Source organism: Scomber japonicus, chromosome 4, assembly GCF_027409825.1.
Source record: "Scomber japonicus isolate fScoJap1 chromosome 4, fScoJap1.pri, whole genome shotgun sequence".
NCBI classification, from domain to species: domain Eukaryota; kingdom Metazoa; phylum Chordata; class Actinopteri; order Scombriformes; family Scombridae; genus Scomber; species Scomber japonicus.
The window spans coordinates 25,849,129-25,867,958 of NC_070581.1; the positions used below are offsets into that span (position 1 = coordinate 25,849,129).

Consider the following 18,830-nt stretch of genomic DNA (forward strand, 5'->3'; position numbering starts at 1 on the left):
CTATACTAATCACTTTGACCACTGAAATGAATACTGTGTGTGTAAGCAAGTGAGAAATATACAGTATACATTATGTGTTATGTTATTTCTACAGTCTATGGGCATTTGATGATGACTTTGAGGGCATTGAAGTTAAAATTATGGGTTAAAAAGGAGAAACATGGCTGATCTTTTAATGGAGAGTTCAAATCTGAGGAAATAATTCAGTGTGAGAGTCAGTCATTTAACTTTAACTGAAGTAGTCTTTATAAAGCAACATAATTAGACTTAAAGGACTACAGTGAGCAACTACAATGAGGAATTTTTGAGTAGGTAAATTCTCATTTATCATTTACCTCACCCAGTAGTGTGAAGAAGGCTTGTCTCCACCTGCTGGTAAAACAGTCACCGCACACTAACACAGTAATTTATCCCCTGTAAAAACATCTGAATGAAAAGTTGGCAGCTTTTAGTTTAACACACTCACTGATCGGTCACTTTATTCTGAAATAAACAATAAAAGTAGAGTAAATCTAGACAGCATGTAAATTTAGAGCTTTTACATCAGGAACGTGTGTATAATCTCATGTTTGATTAAATTACTGTGTATCGTATGTTACATTCTTCAAAGAAATTACAAATCATTATTTATACAGTGTGATAAATAGGCAAAAAAAATTCAATTTCACTCAATATAGGTTCATTTATGAGTTGACATTTGTAATAAATTCATAGATTAATGGTTTTAAATTCCTCAGTGGCAGATCTGTGTTTAAGTGAAAATGAACATGCTCCACATTTTACTACCACTAATGTGCATGTCGTTAATGTTAATGTCGTTAAGCACATTTATTGGATCTATTTTTTTAATGGAGATTTAGACATTATTACAGGATATAGAGATGAGCTTACCAAGTTGATAAACCACAAAGAAAGCAAATAAATATCTCAAATGTCCATGCATGTTTTGTGTGTTTATTTGTACTAAATGTTTTCCATCGCAGCCTTCATAAATCCTGCCAATCAGATTTGAACCTTCTAAAAACAACATAAACTGTGGGTGTAAAAGGAACAAATATTGTTATTATGTCCAACCTTTTCTGGACACCGTTGGAGGGAGCTGAGTGGGAATATGTATTCATATTGGATGAGGCTGGGTGTAATGATTACCTATTAATAAATTAGTGTTTTGAATTATTTGTATTTAATTAGTAGTCATGTTTGTACCACCTGCCAGAGACAAGGAGCTACAGATGAAAATAAGCATGCCGTTAAATCTGCTGATGTCTTTTTGTACATAGTCTAAACCCAACATGTGCTGAGATATGAGACAGTTTCATAAGGACACAAGTCAAAATGTTCAGGAACATTTATTCAACAACAGCAAATCAGATCAATGATCCACTTGTTTTCGTCCAGACACACAATTACCATGCTACAACATAAATGTTAAGGTTTATACTTTATATGGGCCAAGTGTATGTACAAGCGACCTTAACCATTAAACCTTTCCTTGCACAATTTAATGGTTACATTACAACACCATACCAGTTAAAATGATAGCCAATCATCATTTGAAACATGACAAAGTATGAAATAAATAAAATTCAAAAAAATGCATCATATAACCATTTCACTATAGTTACACTATATACTATATACTTTTTATGGAGTCATTTCCTGATCATTGATCCATTATAGTTTTTTAAACACACAGTGCATTCAACTTAGAACATTTACAGTAGCATTTTTCAGTATCTCAATGAAAAAGCCATGACAGGTACATCTATGTTTCATCGAGGGTTACAGGAAACATCATACACGGGCCACAGAGGTCAACATCCATACCGTTAATAGCAGAGGGTGGGCAATAGGAGCTCACCAATTGTAAACCATTTAAACACATTATTAGCAGTTATGAAACTGACAAAGTGGCAAAGATGTTCATGGCAATTTGTGGCGATTTTGCAAAACTTGTGGCAATAGATGCAAATTCAATAGTATGAAAAAATTCTAGAGTCATTTTTCTCCGAGCTGCCTGTAGCACTGGCTCACAGATGATATGCCTCACGAGCTTCTTACTCTACATGGATTCAAAAGTCAACAATGATAAACGATCACAGCATTGGACAAAATGTCAGAGTCATCAGACTTCAAGTTCAAAACACAAGGACTAAAAACATGATGAAAATCATTTTCCTCACCACTAAGAATACCCCCGTGGATATTCTGCAGTCAGCTTTATTTCCCAAAGTACCTATGAAGAGTGAAACATGTTTTTTTCTGCATATCACATCAACTACTTAATATATTCAACACAGCTCAGAGCTAAAAACATGTTACCCTCTGAATGAGCACTGCCGCTGATAGAGATCTGTTATTTCTTCCTCTTAACAGCTCTGAACAGTCAGCTGGAGCTCCTTGGCTTCAGCACAAGATCAATAGAAAAGAATAATGAAATGAACGTGTTTCAGACTCAATAAGTTGTGAAATGTCCAAAAATAAATATGTTTTGTAGTTGGTATAAACAAAAAGCAAAATGCCTGAAGCTTAGATACTTTAAAGATATATTTCATCCACTAATGAAAAACTACATTATTGAATTGTTAAGAATCAATGTTTTTTTTAGAGGTTGCTTTTGATTTATGAATCTACTGTCACCACTTTTAATAAATCTGATGTGATTGCTAGTAAGACTAAATGAATACATATTCTCATTTTGGCTGACAAACTTATTTTAAAAACAAATAATCCACCTGGGCTGAAAACAATATCGCATTCTGAAAAATAATGCAAGATATTATGAAGCAACATTTAAGTTACCTTGAAATTGATTGTTAATTAACTGTTCACTGACGCAGGAAAGACAGAAGGAGGGAGTCTATTTCCTGCAACGATGGACAGAAATAAAGCTGAAGCAGAGGAAAGAAAAGCCGACACTCATTAATAACTACAGTAGAACCGTTACATCAGCAGGCATCTATGAAAAAAAACCCATCAAATAAATAAAGCTCTGCGCCTCAACAAACCTCATGATTCACATTAAAAACACTCAGGGGAGCACATTAAAGACAAACACGGTGCCAAAGATATACTGCAGGTCTGACTACGGCCGTGGCATTTTTCAACTAAAACGTTACCGATTGCAAATCAGAAGTGACGATTATGTGCGTGACAACTCTGTTCTCGAGGGTTTAACGATGGCACTGACCACTTAAAGCCGACAAAGACATCTCTCTAACCGGCACCTCCCTGAGCCGTGGCTCTCCTCTCCTCTCCTTTAGCATATAATATCACGTAAACTTCACCCCATCCTCCTAGTTAACTGTACTCATATGAACATATTGCACATATGTAGGTCATGAATCTCGCAAAGTAAAAATGCTGCAAAAAGATAAAAGAAACATTTGGAGATTGTGTTTTTATAAACAGTGCATGCTACACCATGATGCAAAATATGGGAGCGGGGGAAGTGGGGGGGTAGGCGACCTGTGCAGTTAAAGGCCAAGAAATACAAAAGAAGAAATAAAAAGGAAACAATTTATTTTGTTTCTCTTTTCTTTTCGTATTTGGGGGGGAGGAAATAAGTAGTGGACCAATCGGGGGGGGGGGGGGGGGTGTAAAGGATGTGACTTCATCAGTTCCTTTCACGGGCCATGCTTACTAGTCCCTCTCCTCTGCATGGCTCTCTATCTCTCTCTCTGTAGCGGAAAGATGGATTGCCTCTTTCTTTCATTCACTGATGTGGAGCAGGGAAGCAGGCAGGCCAGGAATGACGGGAGTGGAGAGTTAGTTGAAGCCGGTGTCAGTGTGGTAGGAGTAGTGACCATCCGATGTTAACTGGGTTGTCTCTGTTGCAGAAGGTTGGAGCACTATGGGGTCACCACCGGCCTCTGTTGGACACATATAGAAACAACACTTTTCAGCATCAAAAAACTCTCTTAACCAATTCAATATGGGAGTGGCGCGGTGGGTGGTCGGTTCTCACCTCTCTCATCAGATTGCAGCTGAGCCTCCAGGTCCTCGGGGGACACGTAAAATTCTTGGTCCGGTCCCTCTCGGGGCCGAGGTTTACATTTACCACAGCAGCAGTTACAGCAGCAACACAGGCAGCAACAGAAGTAGCACCCAGTGGCCAGGCCGCAGAATACAAACAGAGCCTGCAGGCGAACAGATTCATGACAGGAAGCAGAAAATAAAGGGACACAGGATGTAGTGAGTGACAAATAGGAAAAGAGGCGTATGCAGAAAGTGGAAAATATGGAGGAAATAGTGAATAACCTAGGCATTTTCTCAGTCTTACCTTTGCCCACCAGCTCGAGAGGACAAAATAAGTGTTAACATTCTCTTCTCCAAACTGCTCTGCCACATATAGTCCCAGGGAGCCATATTTGTCGTAAATATTACGCTTCGTGGGGTCGTTCAGAATCGCGTGGGCATTGTTTATCTCCTTGAACTTATCCGCTGCCTCTGGGTTGTCAGGATTCTTGTCAGGGTGAAACTTCAACGCCAGTTTCCTGCACAGAGGATGGTGGAAGAAGAAGATGGTGATGTTAAAAAGGTTAAAAAGAAATCACATTCACATCAGATTCTTATGAGGTTAAGGGTTAAGTGGACAGAGGGATTCACTGCCTCACCTGTAAGATCTCTTGATATCGTCAGCTGTGGCCACCTTTTCAACTCCCAACACGTGGTAGAGAGATTCCCCAGCGGTGGACAGAGAGCGCTGCCTCTGTTGCTCGGCCATGATGTCTCACGTCCACGGGCTGGACACAGAAATGGCAAAATTAGACATGACGGGCTTGGGCTGCACTTCGTGTTTCATAAGCAAGCACATGGGACCAGACCTGCTGTGCAAGGATAATCATTATATACATCTGTTCAGCAAAATTACAGCTTTTCCACTTGAGGGAGGCCTTTGTTATCTTCCTGACTGCAGGCAACAGCTGATCCAATGCTGCCCCTGTTAGATACAACTGGCCTGTAATGCTATATGTGCAGAATAGATAGAGAGAATAAAAAGAGACATGAGGGCAAAAAGCTGGATTTATTACATTTACCTGTACTAATCTAACATTCACATATTTCTAATATGATTGCACAAATAATGTAAATTGTCCAGTCACATTCCTGCATGATTATATACTGTGACATCTTGGCAGGACCACATACTGCCTCTGCTGCTGTTTAAATGGACTAGTGGCTGACATCCATCCATATACAGCCAAGCACACTGCAAGAAAGCAAGATTTATACAAATGATGCTGCAAAGGGGAAGAGAAAAAAAAAGGAGGGTGAATCTATTCCTAAGATTATGGGTGTCATCTTTGACACAAATGAACAGTCACTGCTCTATGTTTATTCCGGTATTTTCCACCCACCCTCCAAAAAACAGTCACATTTCTCTTAGTTTCAAATCGCATCGGTGGTGAAATCAGATGTCAATAAGGAGGATTAGACTCTGTGGATACGATGCTGCTGGGAGCATTAATCTCTGTGCAAGCATCATCATCATCACCAGCAGCAGCAGCACTGCTATAGCGCGCAGCATCCATGTTGGTTTGCTTCCTGGCCTGCTCTTGATGCAAAGACAGGGATGAGGGATCGTCAGCAGGAAGATATTTTGTTTTCAAGGGCAAGGGGCAGTGTCTCGAGGCGAAATAGATGATTTTCTTAAAAATGCACAAGGAAGCTCACCTTTCAGTCGTCTCTGATGCGCTGCAAACACTAACCAGATCCCAGCAGGTAATGATTTGAGACGGTGTGGCGTGACTATGGCTGCATCTCGCACGTACCCGGACCCTCTCTGGCTCCCACTACACAACCATGGACAGCTGCAGCAGTACGTTAGCCCCGCCTTCACCCCCTCCCTCCTCCTCTTCCTCCAACACCCCATGGCGACCCGACGTGCGCGTTCACAACAGGGCTGGAGAGAGGATGCTGCTGGATGCAGAGCGCGCGTTCACGATGCATATAATGTCTGTCCAATGTGAAAACTAAATGGTTTAGAAAACGAGTTTTATTTTGTTTTTTACTGTCTTTTCTTCATTGGAAACTGTGAAATTATTTGTTTAGTAACATAAATATAGATACTGATTTTGTAAATATGGATGATGCACAAAAACAAGTTCAATGTGAAGACTGAATTGTACAGAACATGAGTTTTATTTCGTTTTTTTTTTTTTTTTTTTTACTGTCCTAACCCTAACACTAACCCTTTTTATTGGAAACTGTGAAATTATTTGTCTAGTAATAAAGACAGTGATTTTGTAAATATGGATGATGCACATAGACTGGGTTCAACTTGAACTTTATTTATATAGCACTTGAAACACATATTGTGCTTCATACAGAAGTAAAACACAAAGAAATAAAAACACAATAAAAAACATACACACACTTTTGTTTCTTCTTTTTCCACATGCTTCTTTAGGCTTACTATGTATTCCCTGAAGATGCATGTTTAATGTAAAATAGTGGTGTCTTGTAAGGCCATGTGGGACTGACTAAATATTTGGTATGACAGACATAAAAATAAAAGCATGACATAGATCTCACTCAATGTCAATTGAATTTAAAAAAGTTTGACATTTTGTGAAATACATATTTGCCTTATGTCAGAGTTAGATATGAAAATGAATAAGACTGACTTGGCTGTTCACATATCAAACATATAGAAACAGGCTGGTTGCTTGGCCTGGGAGAAAATAAAAAAGCCTTCATTGGGATCATTTTTAGATATGTTGAATGTCTTTTCTGTGAGCAGTTCATTGGGGATTTTTTTTGTATAGTTTCATTTTTTGATGGTGTTTCTTTTCTTTTTCCGCATGCTTTTGTATGCTTGGTATAGTACGTATTAATGGAAGATGGTGGTGTTTTGTAATCTTGTGGGATTGACTAAATGTTTGGTATGATATAGAAATAAAACCTAAAAAAAAAAAATCTCACTCAACTTCTAGTAAATAACACATCATTTGTTCATCGTTCATCATTTTGTGGATTACATTTAGAGTATCAGCACCACTGAGTCTGTTACAAGTCTTCAGACAGCAGCCAGTTAGCTTAGCTTAGCATAAAGCCTGGAAACAGCTCGCCTGACTCTGTGCAACAATAATCAAATCTGCCCACAAGCACCTCTACAGCTCACTAATTAACACCTTAGATATTGATATCCTTTTTAATCTGCACAGAAACTGAAGTGTCAAATCAAAAATTTGCACTTTGATAGGCTTTTTCTGACTGTTGCCAGGCAACCACTGGAGACTCCAGGAAGTTACTGGGTGCAGCCAAGAAATAGTCCAGCATGTAACACCTCGTAGAAGTAGAAACTGTCTGCTTTTGCACTTTGTTTTTTTGTTTAGATTAAACAAACAAGATCATGTGTTACATTAACAGCTGTTGAGGTGCTGGTGATGTATATTTTGCTACCACTTGAGGGAGACAGGCTTGCTGCTTCCCTCTGTTGCCAGTCTGTATGCTAGGCTTATAAACTGCTGACCTAACTACTGTATATAGACATGAATATGGTATCAATGAACTATCTCCAACAATAAACAATAAAGTAAATCGGTGTAGCCAACATTTGGTCAGCTTAATTTAACATAAAGAGTATTGTTTATTTATGCATTGTGTTTTCTGTACAGGTGAACGAAAAGACAAAAAGTGAAAAGGTCAAAAATTGTGTCAAGATGTTTAAGTAACAGGAAATATATCAACTATATGGACTGACACAATGAAGTATAAAAAAAGAGTATTATATCAAATAGAGATAATGATAATACCACTCAACAATTCTCTATATGTTAAATGTCCAATTTGTTTAGGTTGACATTATCTTACCCTAAATCAGTTGTCGCCAACCCTTATCCTGCAGAGCTACTGCCCTGCACACACCTGATTCTAATAAATAACTTGTTATATAGCAGGTGAAGCTTGTCAAAGGGCTTGATGATGAGTTCATTATTAAAATCAGGTGTGTTAAGAGAGGGGCTATACCTAAAACATGCAGGGCAGTAGCTCTCCAAGCGCAGGGTTGGAGACCACTGCTCTATATACAGAGAACAGATGTGCGACTAACTCTGACTGATTTGGCACATAAAGCTACCATCAAAGAGGAAGGTGTGGTATACATCTAGTCCACAACCCACTATTATGACTCAGTTCAAGGGGGCACAACAAAGAGGAGGCAAACCATGTTGAAGAGTTAACAAAATCTGATTTATTAAATCAAATTGAACAAATAAACTAAATATTTAATGTATGGGGTGTGGGTGCCAGCAGGATCACATGGGAGGTGTGCAATGCATGAGTGGAAAAGGTGACCTAACTAAACCCAAACCTAAACTAGAGGTGCAAACAGCAGCAGGAGCCACAAGCAGTCAGAGGAGTTGAGAAGAGACTGTCGCAGCTGCAGCCCAGACATGAACAACCCAACAACCCTCTGGGCTCTGAGGTGTTGCCAGTTGCCCAAATGAACACCTGCAGAAACAGAGAAGACAGGCCAAACACACATGATACCAGAAGTCATCGCACCACTGATGAACAGTGAAAACACACTAGTCAGGGTTCTGCAGCTGGTTGGAAGGAGATGACAGGGACAAAATAATGGATGTAAAAATAGGATGATTTCTACTAAAACTATGTTCTAATTAACTAAAGTAGCCAGTCAGTGTTTTATCTGTGATTAGCTCAGACCTTACAGAGGGATTCAATAAGAAGAAAAGCCATTAAATGTAATTACATTTGCTGCTGTAAGGCCCAGTTTGAATTATAATCTACGTGCACTTCATGGCCTACAGAGACTATAAAGTACCTGTAATGCAGTGCAAATGAAACTGCAATAAATACCAGTTATATTCATTTTTGTTGACACTAATACTTGCCTTTAGTAGTTTAGTACTTTAGTTATTGTGTGTTGACACATAGTAGTCTTTAAGAATGCGTTTTATTGTGGTTAGTGAAAGTGTTATTGTGGGACTACTGTGTCCTAGTGGACTGTCTCATATAAGAAGGCTTTTATTTCTTATATTTTATCCACTTCACAATTAACTGCTTTTATAAAATCACCATAACATCTGATTTAACACAGTATAAATATCAATTATAACATCACTGTACACAATTACATATGTATATAATTATGCAGAGTATAACATCATACAGGGATCTCTATTTCAGGTATCATTCTACAAATTATGATGCTGATTTAAAAAATAAAATCTCTGTATATTACTTAATTCTTGGAAAAAGTGACATGGCCCGTTACCAGGTGGGTGTTGGAGTCCAGTCTGAGTCAAGTCCCAGACCAAGTTTTATCCACAATCCTCCTCTGTGAAGAGCCGCATCTTCTCACAGTCCTTTAATTTTTTAATCACACTATAACCAGTGTGAGTGTAAATTCTATTTTGCACCTAAATCATGTCTTTAATGTATTTACCGTGCAACAACAGTATATCCAGTTTATGTTAAAAAAACTGATGGAATATTACTGTAAGCACACACATTGCAGTAGAGTATGTGTTACTATATATTCATTATGAGTCAAAATGTGAACAAATGATCATTGGACTGAGCTCAAAATCCTCCAAAGTGTTACTGTAAATACATATTATACAAGATTGAGACATTAAAACTAACATTACTCCACCAGATATGTCCTCTATTATACAGATGATGTGTTTGAGGAATGTAAGGGATTAGAGCTACTGTTATTGGCATTGAAAGGATTTTGCCTGAATGCTGTATTTCTCCACAAACTAATCTCAAGCTGAGTTTGAAGCAATTGCTATTAAAAAAAAGTAATAAACCATGATTTAATTTCCTTTATAATACTGGCAGGATGACTCTAACCATAACCATTTGTCTGTGTGTCTAATCTTTTGGCTGTTGTCAAAAATCTCACTTGCTCTTTGTGGACGGGACAATCTACCAACTCGAGTGTCATGCCTGGATAATCCGCTGGGAAAGTAGGACAAATGCCTCCAGGCCTTGAACCGTCAAGGGGTTCCTGAAACACAATGACTGGTCTTTTACAACATTTTTTTATTTCTAATTTTAACCAGAATTTGATCCCAGAATCAAATATAGGCCTGAGTTTAGACCCATCGAGAGCAAGAGGGAGAGAGAAGGAAAGTATTAATATGAGAACCTTAAAGTTACCACAGCTAATGTCAAAACATCTGGTAGGAAAAAAAAACTTAAAATCTAGTCTACATAGATATAGATGTAGTAGATGCAATACCTCACTTCTATAAATGATAGTACACCACTGAGATATATAACTGGGGAACAGATCCACTCCCTCAAGTACACAGTCAGTATTTTAGATTAGATTAGATTGGATAAAATTAGATTAGATTGGCCTTTATTGTCTCCATTGGGTGATATTTGTCTCGGGCAGTTAAGAGAATTTATTTTCCTATTCCCATCATGAGCTGAGCACATCATCGTGCGCCTTCCTCCATCTAACCTACACCCAAATTCTGACCCTATCCCATCATGCCCTCATTCCTCAACCCTCCATCCCTAACCCTTCTATTTTTCATCACAATACATCTTTAAACTCACATCTAAGTTGGCGTGGTCTTTGTTAGTGAAATATCCAATTACATATACAATCAAACTACAGTTAACATGCAGTATTGCACATAGATCTGTTTACTCCAGAGCTTACCCATGAAGAATATTACTCAGTGCCCTATGCCAAGATATATTATTGTAACCCTTACATACTGCTCATATTCTGACTCATTATTAGTCTCTACACCAATTCACATTCATAAATCATTAATACATTTTGCTTTTGATTAATCTTATGGGGGAAAAACATTCACAGTCGTTATTTTATGTACCAGGTGAACATTTTATAGAATACGAAGAATACAGCATGTTTGAATTCTGATTTTTGAACTTTTTAAATAAACAAACGTCAAACTTGTACATTTGCATTCATAAAAAAATGTGTATGAGCTGCACAAAAATTAAAAAATGATGCATTTCAATTCCATTTTTGTATGCTGTGGTTCACATTAAGAGAAGTCTGGCTAAAAAACAAAATGATTTATGATGTTTTTACAGCTCTCAAATGTAAAAAATGGGTCAAATTTGATCCTGAACAATATGTAAGGGTTATCTATACTTGTGGTGTGCATGTGTTAAAAAATGTTTAAATCCTTACGTGAAAGTGTTTCATTAATCATCATAAACTAAATTGCAGGTCTGCACACATTCATCACACACAGACCCACTAAGAATATTACTTGATGCCGTTTTCCAAGATACACTGACATATTATTTGAACGCCTTTTTTTTGTATATTTCTCATTGTGTTCTTGTTGAGTTTTGCAGTCTTGTGATGGTTGTTGCTATACACTGAACATCTTGTGGTATGCATGTGATAACCTTTAAATCCTTAAGTGAAAGAGTTTCATTTAATAACTATAAACTAAAGTGCAGGTATGCGTGAGAAAATTGTGTTAGGTCACAATCACCGCCCAGAACATCTTCAGTGGTCTTTTGCATAGATTCCAGGTCTCTGGAGCTCTACTGGAGAGATGAGCTAAAGTTATTCTTCTAAAAGATAATCCCTCATTTGGGTTTTTTTGATGATGGTTGGTTGGAGAACAACGCCAACATTGAGTGCCAATGCAGGAAGCAGCGTGCCATGTATGCTGCGAGGCAGAGAGTAAGGGTGTGGTGGACGGACGTGAGGCATGCATATCAGACTTTAATGCAAGTGGACAGATTTACTTATCATCGCAGTCCTACTGCTGTCATTTTTTTTAGCTGTAACAACAATCTGTCTCTAACCTTAACCAAGCTGTAGTTGCCATGTAGAGATATTATAGAAATGTATAAAACATTGGTGTTGGATTTTAAAAAGTGAACGTGAAAAGTGAATCTAAAAACGTATCTGAACTTATCAAAACTAGATTCTGACAGTAATGCAGGAACCACCTTAGCTGATATTATATAGCAAATTATCAAGACAAATTAATATGCAAACCTGTTGGGCTTTTTTGTCCTGGGGCAGTAATCTGCTTTTCCCAGTTGGTTAATTCAGGGTAACAATTTTTCAAGTCTGTCTTAAAACGGCAGTCAGGTGTCCATATGAACAATGACAGAGGTTTCCCTCGCTATAATCATTCTTCCTGTTCATGCTGGCTATTAAAGGATCCCCTCCGAATGTGTTTTAAATGTAAGTGATGGGGACAAAATCCACTCTGTGTCCACACAGTCATTTTGTACAAAAATGCATTTAAATGGTACTGAAGCTTATATGTGGCTTCAGCAGTCTCAGTTAGTCAATCTAAAGTGTATATCTGCCACATTTACAGTCCTTATAGCATCAAATTCTCTCTTTGTGTTTCCCCGTGTAGCTGTGGTGGAAGTATAGTAACAAAAAGAGGGACTAAAGAGACTGTAACGTTAAAACATATCTACTTGATTTGACTCATTGGGACGGTTGAAGCTTCATATTAGCTTCAGATAAACTTTTAAATAGATTTTTGCACACAAGGACTGTAGATTTTGGCCACCATCATTTACATTGTAAGTGCATGTAGGCCTACTTTACTTCCGTTTGTTGGTTGTTCTGTAATATTGCTTAGGCCTGCATTTTTGTGAATAATTGATAAAATAAATAAAATAAATGTTGATCATTTCAGAGATATTATAAGATATACTTGATTGGATTGACTAAATTGGACGTCTGAAGCTTCATATTAGCTTCAGATAAATTTACATTTTTGCACAGAAGGTTTTTGTATTGTGGCCCCTCATCATTTACATTGTAGGTGCATTATGAGGGCATCTTCTAATGGCCAATATGAACAGTAGTAATGATTACACTAAAAGAAATAATGTTAATTTGGGTGATTGACTATTATTTTGAGACAGACTTGAAAAAATGTGAACCTCCTTCAAAATTTGGTGCCACAGCATTGTAATTCACATCATTTTTCAACACACTATGAACCTCCTGGCATGCATAGACGCATCTCAGTTCACCTCCGCTTTATTAAGCTTTCTTTATCATGTTTTAAAATATATAAATGTGTTTATAGCTTTCGATATTAAGTTAAAAGTCAAACTAACACCGGGCCTTTTTATACTCTGCACTCTGGATTGTTCCTCGGCAACCGTGACGTCACCGCCCCGACCAATCAGAGAGCTCGCAGCGGTGACGTTGCTATCGCGAGGTTTATCAACATTAGCTCGGTTAGTTAAGCTAGCCGCGAAAAGAAAAAGCTTGGTAGTGTTACCCTCCTGTTTTTTTTAAGCACTTTTTCCTTTCTTCGTTAAAGCGCACTGAAAACGAACTAGGTGCATAGTTAGCCTCGAGATTTTGTCTTCTCGCGTCTGCAAGAAAAAGGACAAACGTCGGGGGCCTTTTGGGGTTTGCACGGTAGGTGGAGTAAACGCAGCACGATCAGCTAACTTAGCAGCCAGGAGGAAATGGGTTTGTTTTGAATGCCTCGGAGCATGTCCAAATCAGGTTTTACTAGCTCATATCATTAAACATAATCTGTATTGTTGTGTCATTAGCTTGTCATTTCTGTTATGATCTTTTAATGTGTTGTCTTTACGTGATTATAACGTTACTGTTCATGTAGGTGCAAAGTGTGACCAAGCTGTGTCAGTCTTGCTCATGTTTCACTGTGTAATCAATGTGTGTCTGTGTGTGTGTTTTCTCAACCACATATAACAGGATCCCAATGATGAGTTATGCTGAAAAGCCTGAAGACATCACAAAAGAAGAGTGGATGGACAAATTAAACAATGTGCATATTCAGAGGGCGGATATGAATCGGCTCATTATGAATTACCTGGTGACAGGTGAGGCTTGAGATGAGTGGCTGTAAAATATTAAATGTTTGTAGGATTGATTGTTTGTGAGTGATCTGCACAATGGCCACATGACAAATCATTAAATGCAGTTCCACAAATTCAAAGACTGCAAGTTAAGATTTACACCAAAAAATGATAGATGATATACAGTGCAGGGAGAGGCAGAAAAACCCAATTGGGCTTTTCTAAAAATGAAATTACAGAAATATCTTGGTATGATGGACAGTATTTTCTGTTTTAGCCGATGTGCATAATATGTTAATATCACCAAAACAAAAATCTCTACATTAAAAAGTCAACTGAACATATCAGCTTCAGATGACCAAAATTAATCAGTATCCTTCAATTGGGTCATTTCAAACAAATAATTCCTCAAATCAATGTACCAGGGTTATTATGGTAAACAAAAAAACAAGACTCAAACTAATACTAGCAGTAAATCAAATAAATATAAAAACTACAATGAACAATGCAAAACAAAACACAGTTGCAGATAAAATTGGATTCATATGAAGTTTTGCTTTTGATTAGTCAATTCCTCTAAATTAAAATAAAAACTAATACAAATTTCAAAACTATAACAACCCTCCAGTGTACAAAGAGTGATGGAAAACCAAATCAAATTCATCCTTGACATCACAAAGATCACTAAAACACCTGAACGTTGCTCTCTGGGAATACCGGCCAAACTCAGTTGCCAGCAATAACGTACCAGTTCTTAACTGAGTGCTCATGCAGCTTCGCCTTCTCTGTAAATTTAATTTCACATGTTTCTGTGATGCAATCGGCTTTGATTTGAATGTCATTTCTAAGCTTTGGCTTCTTCCGTTCCTTACGGATCTTTAATAGTTGTTGTTTGACTGTATTTTACATTACACCTCAAGTTACTCCTGAAAATAAAATGTAACTGAGAAGACAACATTCATAACTATCTCTCATGTCTTTGCTTCTGTCTGTATCCGTTTCACATGTTTCGAAAGAGGGTTTCAAAGAGGCTGCGGAGAAGTTTCGGATGGAGTCTGGGATCGAGCCGAGCGTGGACCTGGACTCTCTGGATGAAAGAATAAAGATTAGAGAGATGATCCTGAAGGGACAGATACAGGAAGCTATTGCACTCATCAACAGCCTACACCCAGAGCTGCTCGACACCAATCGATACCTGTATTTTCATCTGCAGGTACACTCAAAGCCTCGTGTTTGCCATCATTAATTCTGATTATAGTTTGTGCATTTTTGAACTGGAGACTAGCTTGTGGCAAATTCTGCAGGCCATGCCGTAGACAGAAGATATTAGCTTGAGATTTATAGGTGTGGACTTAACAGCAGTGATAGTAAGCTACAGCGACAGTATTGGGAGCAAGTGTGAATAAACATTTAACCCCCTCCATCCCAGGAAATAAGCCAGTCCGCCTCAGTTCATGATGAGATTATGTTCTTTGTCATGTTAACTATATTGTGACATTAGATAAATCTTGATAATGCTCGACTTCAACATTCACCGCTTGTGCTTAATTGTCTCCCTTGCAGCAGCAACATTTGATTGAGTTAATCAGGCTAAGGGAGACTGAGTCAGCGCTGGAGTTTGCCCAGACGCAGCTGGCCGAGCAGGGGGAGGAGAGCCGCGAGTGTCTGACAGAGATGGAGAGAACACTAGCCCTGTTGGCCTTTGACAACCCAGAAGATTCCCCATTTGGAGATCTGCTCAACATGATGCAGAGGCAAAAGGTACGCTGGTTTATATCTTCTTGGACTGATTATTAGCTTTACTGATTCATCTCACCATTTACTCACTAAAAGAAGTCTGAGATGTGCAAAATGCTTCTTAATTTTGTCCTGTTTCTGGACAAATGAACCATGAACTGTAAACATGGTGATTTTCATGCTTTATCACCATAACTATGTGGACTCAGGTGGAGGGAAATTCAATTCTTGAGGCTGATTTTGCTATGCCTTTATGTTCTTATTTATTTTTCTCTGCTGTCAGAAAGATCTAAAAATAAAAACTGTCATAGAGCGTTGTAGTCGAGGCTGCATCTCAACCTTGAACAGGTAGAAACAGGACAAAAAAAGAAGCCTTTTGTAGCACAATATTACTGTAGGACACTTCCTGTGTGGTTGCTACATTTCATTTTTTATTTGTAATTTCTAGAATACACGCTTTATGACACAAGCTGAAAACAACTTAACACCTTTTCACTTTCTAATGTATCAGGGAAAATTCCTGCACTCGTTATGTGTGTACAGTATAGTTTTACCATTGTTAGTTAAAGATAGCATAATTATTAACTATTGCTTGTACAGATTGGGTGTTCAACAGCTCATGATCAGTAGATAGCTTTAATATTCGTTTGACATTCATGCTAAAATTACAAAATCTTATGGTTAGTCCGCTTATCTTTCACACTACGTACAAACCGCACCAGAGTCTGCTTGGATGCATACCGAGACTCCTCTTTCCACATGATTTGTTCTGCACTAAAGTTTGATTGACAGACGACTAAACAAACTAAACAGAGAAATGCAACAGAGTGTTTTTTTAGAGGTCTGAAACCAGGCTATTGACATCTTGCTTGTTGTTGAAAAAGTGTCTGTGTGACAGCATCTAAGCATAAAGTGAATTCAGAGGATATCATTGTGCAAGAAGTGTGTTTAATTCATCTTGACATTTACACGTATTTTGGTGCACAGGTGTGGAGCGAAGTGAACCAAGCTGTGCTGGACTATGAAAACAGGGAGTCGACGCCCAAGCTGGCTAAACTCCTGAAGTTACTGCTGTGGGCACAGAACGAGCTGGACCAGAAGAAGGTGAAATATCCCAAAATGACTGACCTTAGCACGGGCACCATCGAGGATCCCAAGTGAATATAAGAGACAAGAACAACCACCTTCCACGTCCCCTTAATTTATGATCAGTCAGTGACTGTGTGACAACCAGGTAACATATATGTATAAACAAATGCTACATTGTTTTTTTTTCATGTTTCATTCAGGAGAGTCAAGACTTCACTCATTGTGCAGACTGTAAATTGCTGTATTTGCAAAGTGACAGAAATTATTTAGTTTAAATACAGAATCCTGGATTTTTAGAAAGATCTAGGAGGCAACAAAATTCAAATTGCTGTTTTATATTTTGTCTTTCTAAAGCCTAAGCCAGTAAGTAGTATTATTTATTGTGACAATTGTTTCCCCCCACCGTGACATTATTTTGCCAGAAAGAGAGTGGATGGTATAAAGAAATAATGTTAATACTGTGGCGTGTGTGGAGTCTAAATATAGGCTGCAGAGGACTGAAGAAAGTACAATGTGCAGACACACAATTAACCTTTTTAGTAAAGAAATATCGAGACTGAGAGCACTGCAGGAGTGTAGATGTATCTTTGTTTGATGTTTAAAATCTAAATTTCTTATCCAAAATGTGACTATTTTTCAATTAAATATAAAGATGAGACTTTATTCATGTAATACAGTTTTAATTCATGTTAATATTTCAAAAATATACATTTTTATTTAGTATGATGTTTGGTGATTTGAAAAAGAAGCGACCACACCTGAAAATCAGATTGTAATTTTACAAAAAACATGTGTTATAAATATATTCTGCTGGTCTCACGTGTGTCGTAGAGGGTGAAAAAGGTCCTGAATGACTGGTTGAAATCAGAGACGGATTTCTTGATGAGTTGAGCCCACAAAGCTTCTTCTCAGTCTACAGTAAGTGCTGCCCCCCCAACATGCTCCAAATGGTGAAGTTTGGTTTTATGTTACAAAGGGGTTCAAGTTTAGATTAAAGTCCAGCCAGTCTAAGAGATAAAGGCAGGGATTTATACGCTGCTCGAGAGGAAGGGATGCTGCAACCAAAAAAACATGCAAATGAATGACGGGGCTGTCAGTTATTGCTTCCCTCTAGTTTGAAATCTCACATTTAAAATAATCCATTCAGACTAGATCAGATTCTTTAGTTCATTAGCTTTGAATCTGAACTAGTGTTTTGAAAAAGGGTCACAGAAACCTTCTGTCCATTTTGCCACTTTTAAAGCTGTTAGTATTTTCACTTTAACTGCATGTAAGTGTATCTTTTTTTTTCAATGGGAAGAGGCACTTGTGCTCGTTTATTTTGTTTATTTTGTTTACTTTTATAAGAAAAGAAAACTTGCTGCTAGTTGTCCATCCTTAATTTCTTTTAAAGGACCAGTGTATAATTTAGTGGCATCTAGTGGTGAAAATGCAGATTGCAACCATATGTTTACCCCTCCTCTCAACCACCTCCCTTTCAAGCGCAAATGAGAACCTGTGGCGGCTGCGAAAGTCCGAAAGGCCCTCTTTAGAGTCAGTGTTTGGTTTGTCCGTTCTGGGCTACTGTAGAAACATGGCGGTGCAACATGGCGGGCTCCGTGGAAGAGGACCTGCTCCCTCAGTAGATACAAAGGGCTCATTCTAAGCTAACGAAGGATTTTTATTTTCAGGCGATTACACACTAATTAAAACACACTTACAAGAATATTCTAATCCATTTCTGCCACTTGATTCCTCTAAATCTCACACACTGGTCCTTTAAGGTTGTATTGTCTTTATAGATATTGGCTTTGACAAATACTGAGACCCAGAGAACTCACATCCCTTTTATTATTCAACATTTTTAAGATCAGATTTGCAATTATTAAAATAAACAAAACTTTTGTGAACCATAAAAGCAGTTTCTTCTTTTTCTGAGTTGTGTGTGTGTGTGTGTGTGCATGCAAACTTAAGCAGAAAGCCACTCATATAAATAAGAGTGGAGTTACTTTATAAGAGGGTTGTTTTTAAAGCTTTTTATTTCATTTTAAAGTAAAATCGGAAGCTTTTAAACAACCCCACCCCTGTCTTTAAAAGGTATAGTATGCAAATTTAACATCCAATGTCATCAGTCTTACAAATCACAGGCAGGCGCTCTTCTCAGTTTTGTACCAACAAGTTTTACCTGTCTGGCTCGTCCGCCTGAGGATATGAGGTGTGCTTCAACAGAGGCC

General features: G+C 37.9%; 3 protein-coding genes across 3 annotated transcripts in view; 1 reads left to right on the forward strand and 2 right to left on the reverse strand.

Moving 5' to 3' along the window:
- Nucleotides 1-18,830, reverse strand: part of plp2b (proteolipid protein 2b) — a 374,364-nt gene that overhangs the window by 101,056 nt on the left and 254,478 nt on the right. The gene's annotated exons all lie outside the window — the stretch shown is intronic.
- dnajc5aa (DnaJ (Hsp40) homolog, subfamily C, member 5aa) lies at nt 3,769-4,726 on the reverse strand. Its single transcript, XM_053317748.1, has 4 exons — nt 4,617-4,726; nt 4,283-4,496; nt 3,968-4,139; nt 3,769-3,872 (listed from the first exon to the last, which is right to left on the reverse strand). Exons 1-4 carry the CDS (start codon nt 4,724-4,726, stop codon nt 3,769-3,771), a joined length of 600 nt encoding a protein of 199 aa, XP_053173723.1.
- Nucleotides 13,204-18,507, forward strand: LOC128357399 (glucose-induced degradation protein 8-B homolog). Its single transcript, XM_053317740.1, has 5 exons — nt 13,204-13,384; nt 13,688-13,815; nt 14,808-15,004; nt 15,355-15,552; nt 16,516-18,507. The coding sequence occupies exons 2-5, from the start codon at nt 13,695-13,697 to the stop codon at nt 16,687-16,689; spliced, it is 690 nt and encodes a 229-aa protein (XP_053173715.1). The 5' UTR covers nt 13,204-13,384; nt 13,688-13,694; the 3' UTR covers nt 16,690-18,507.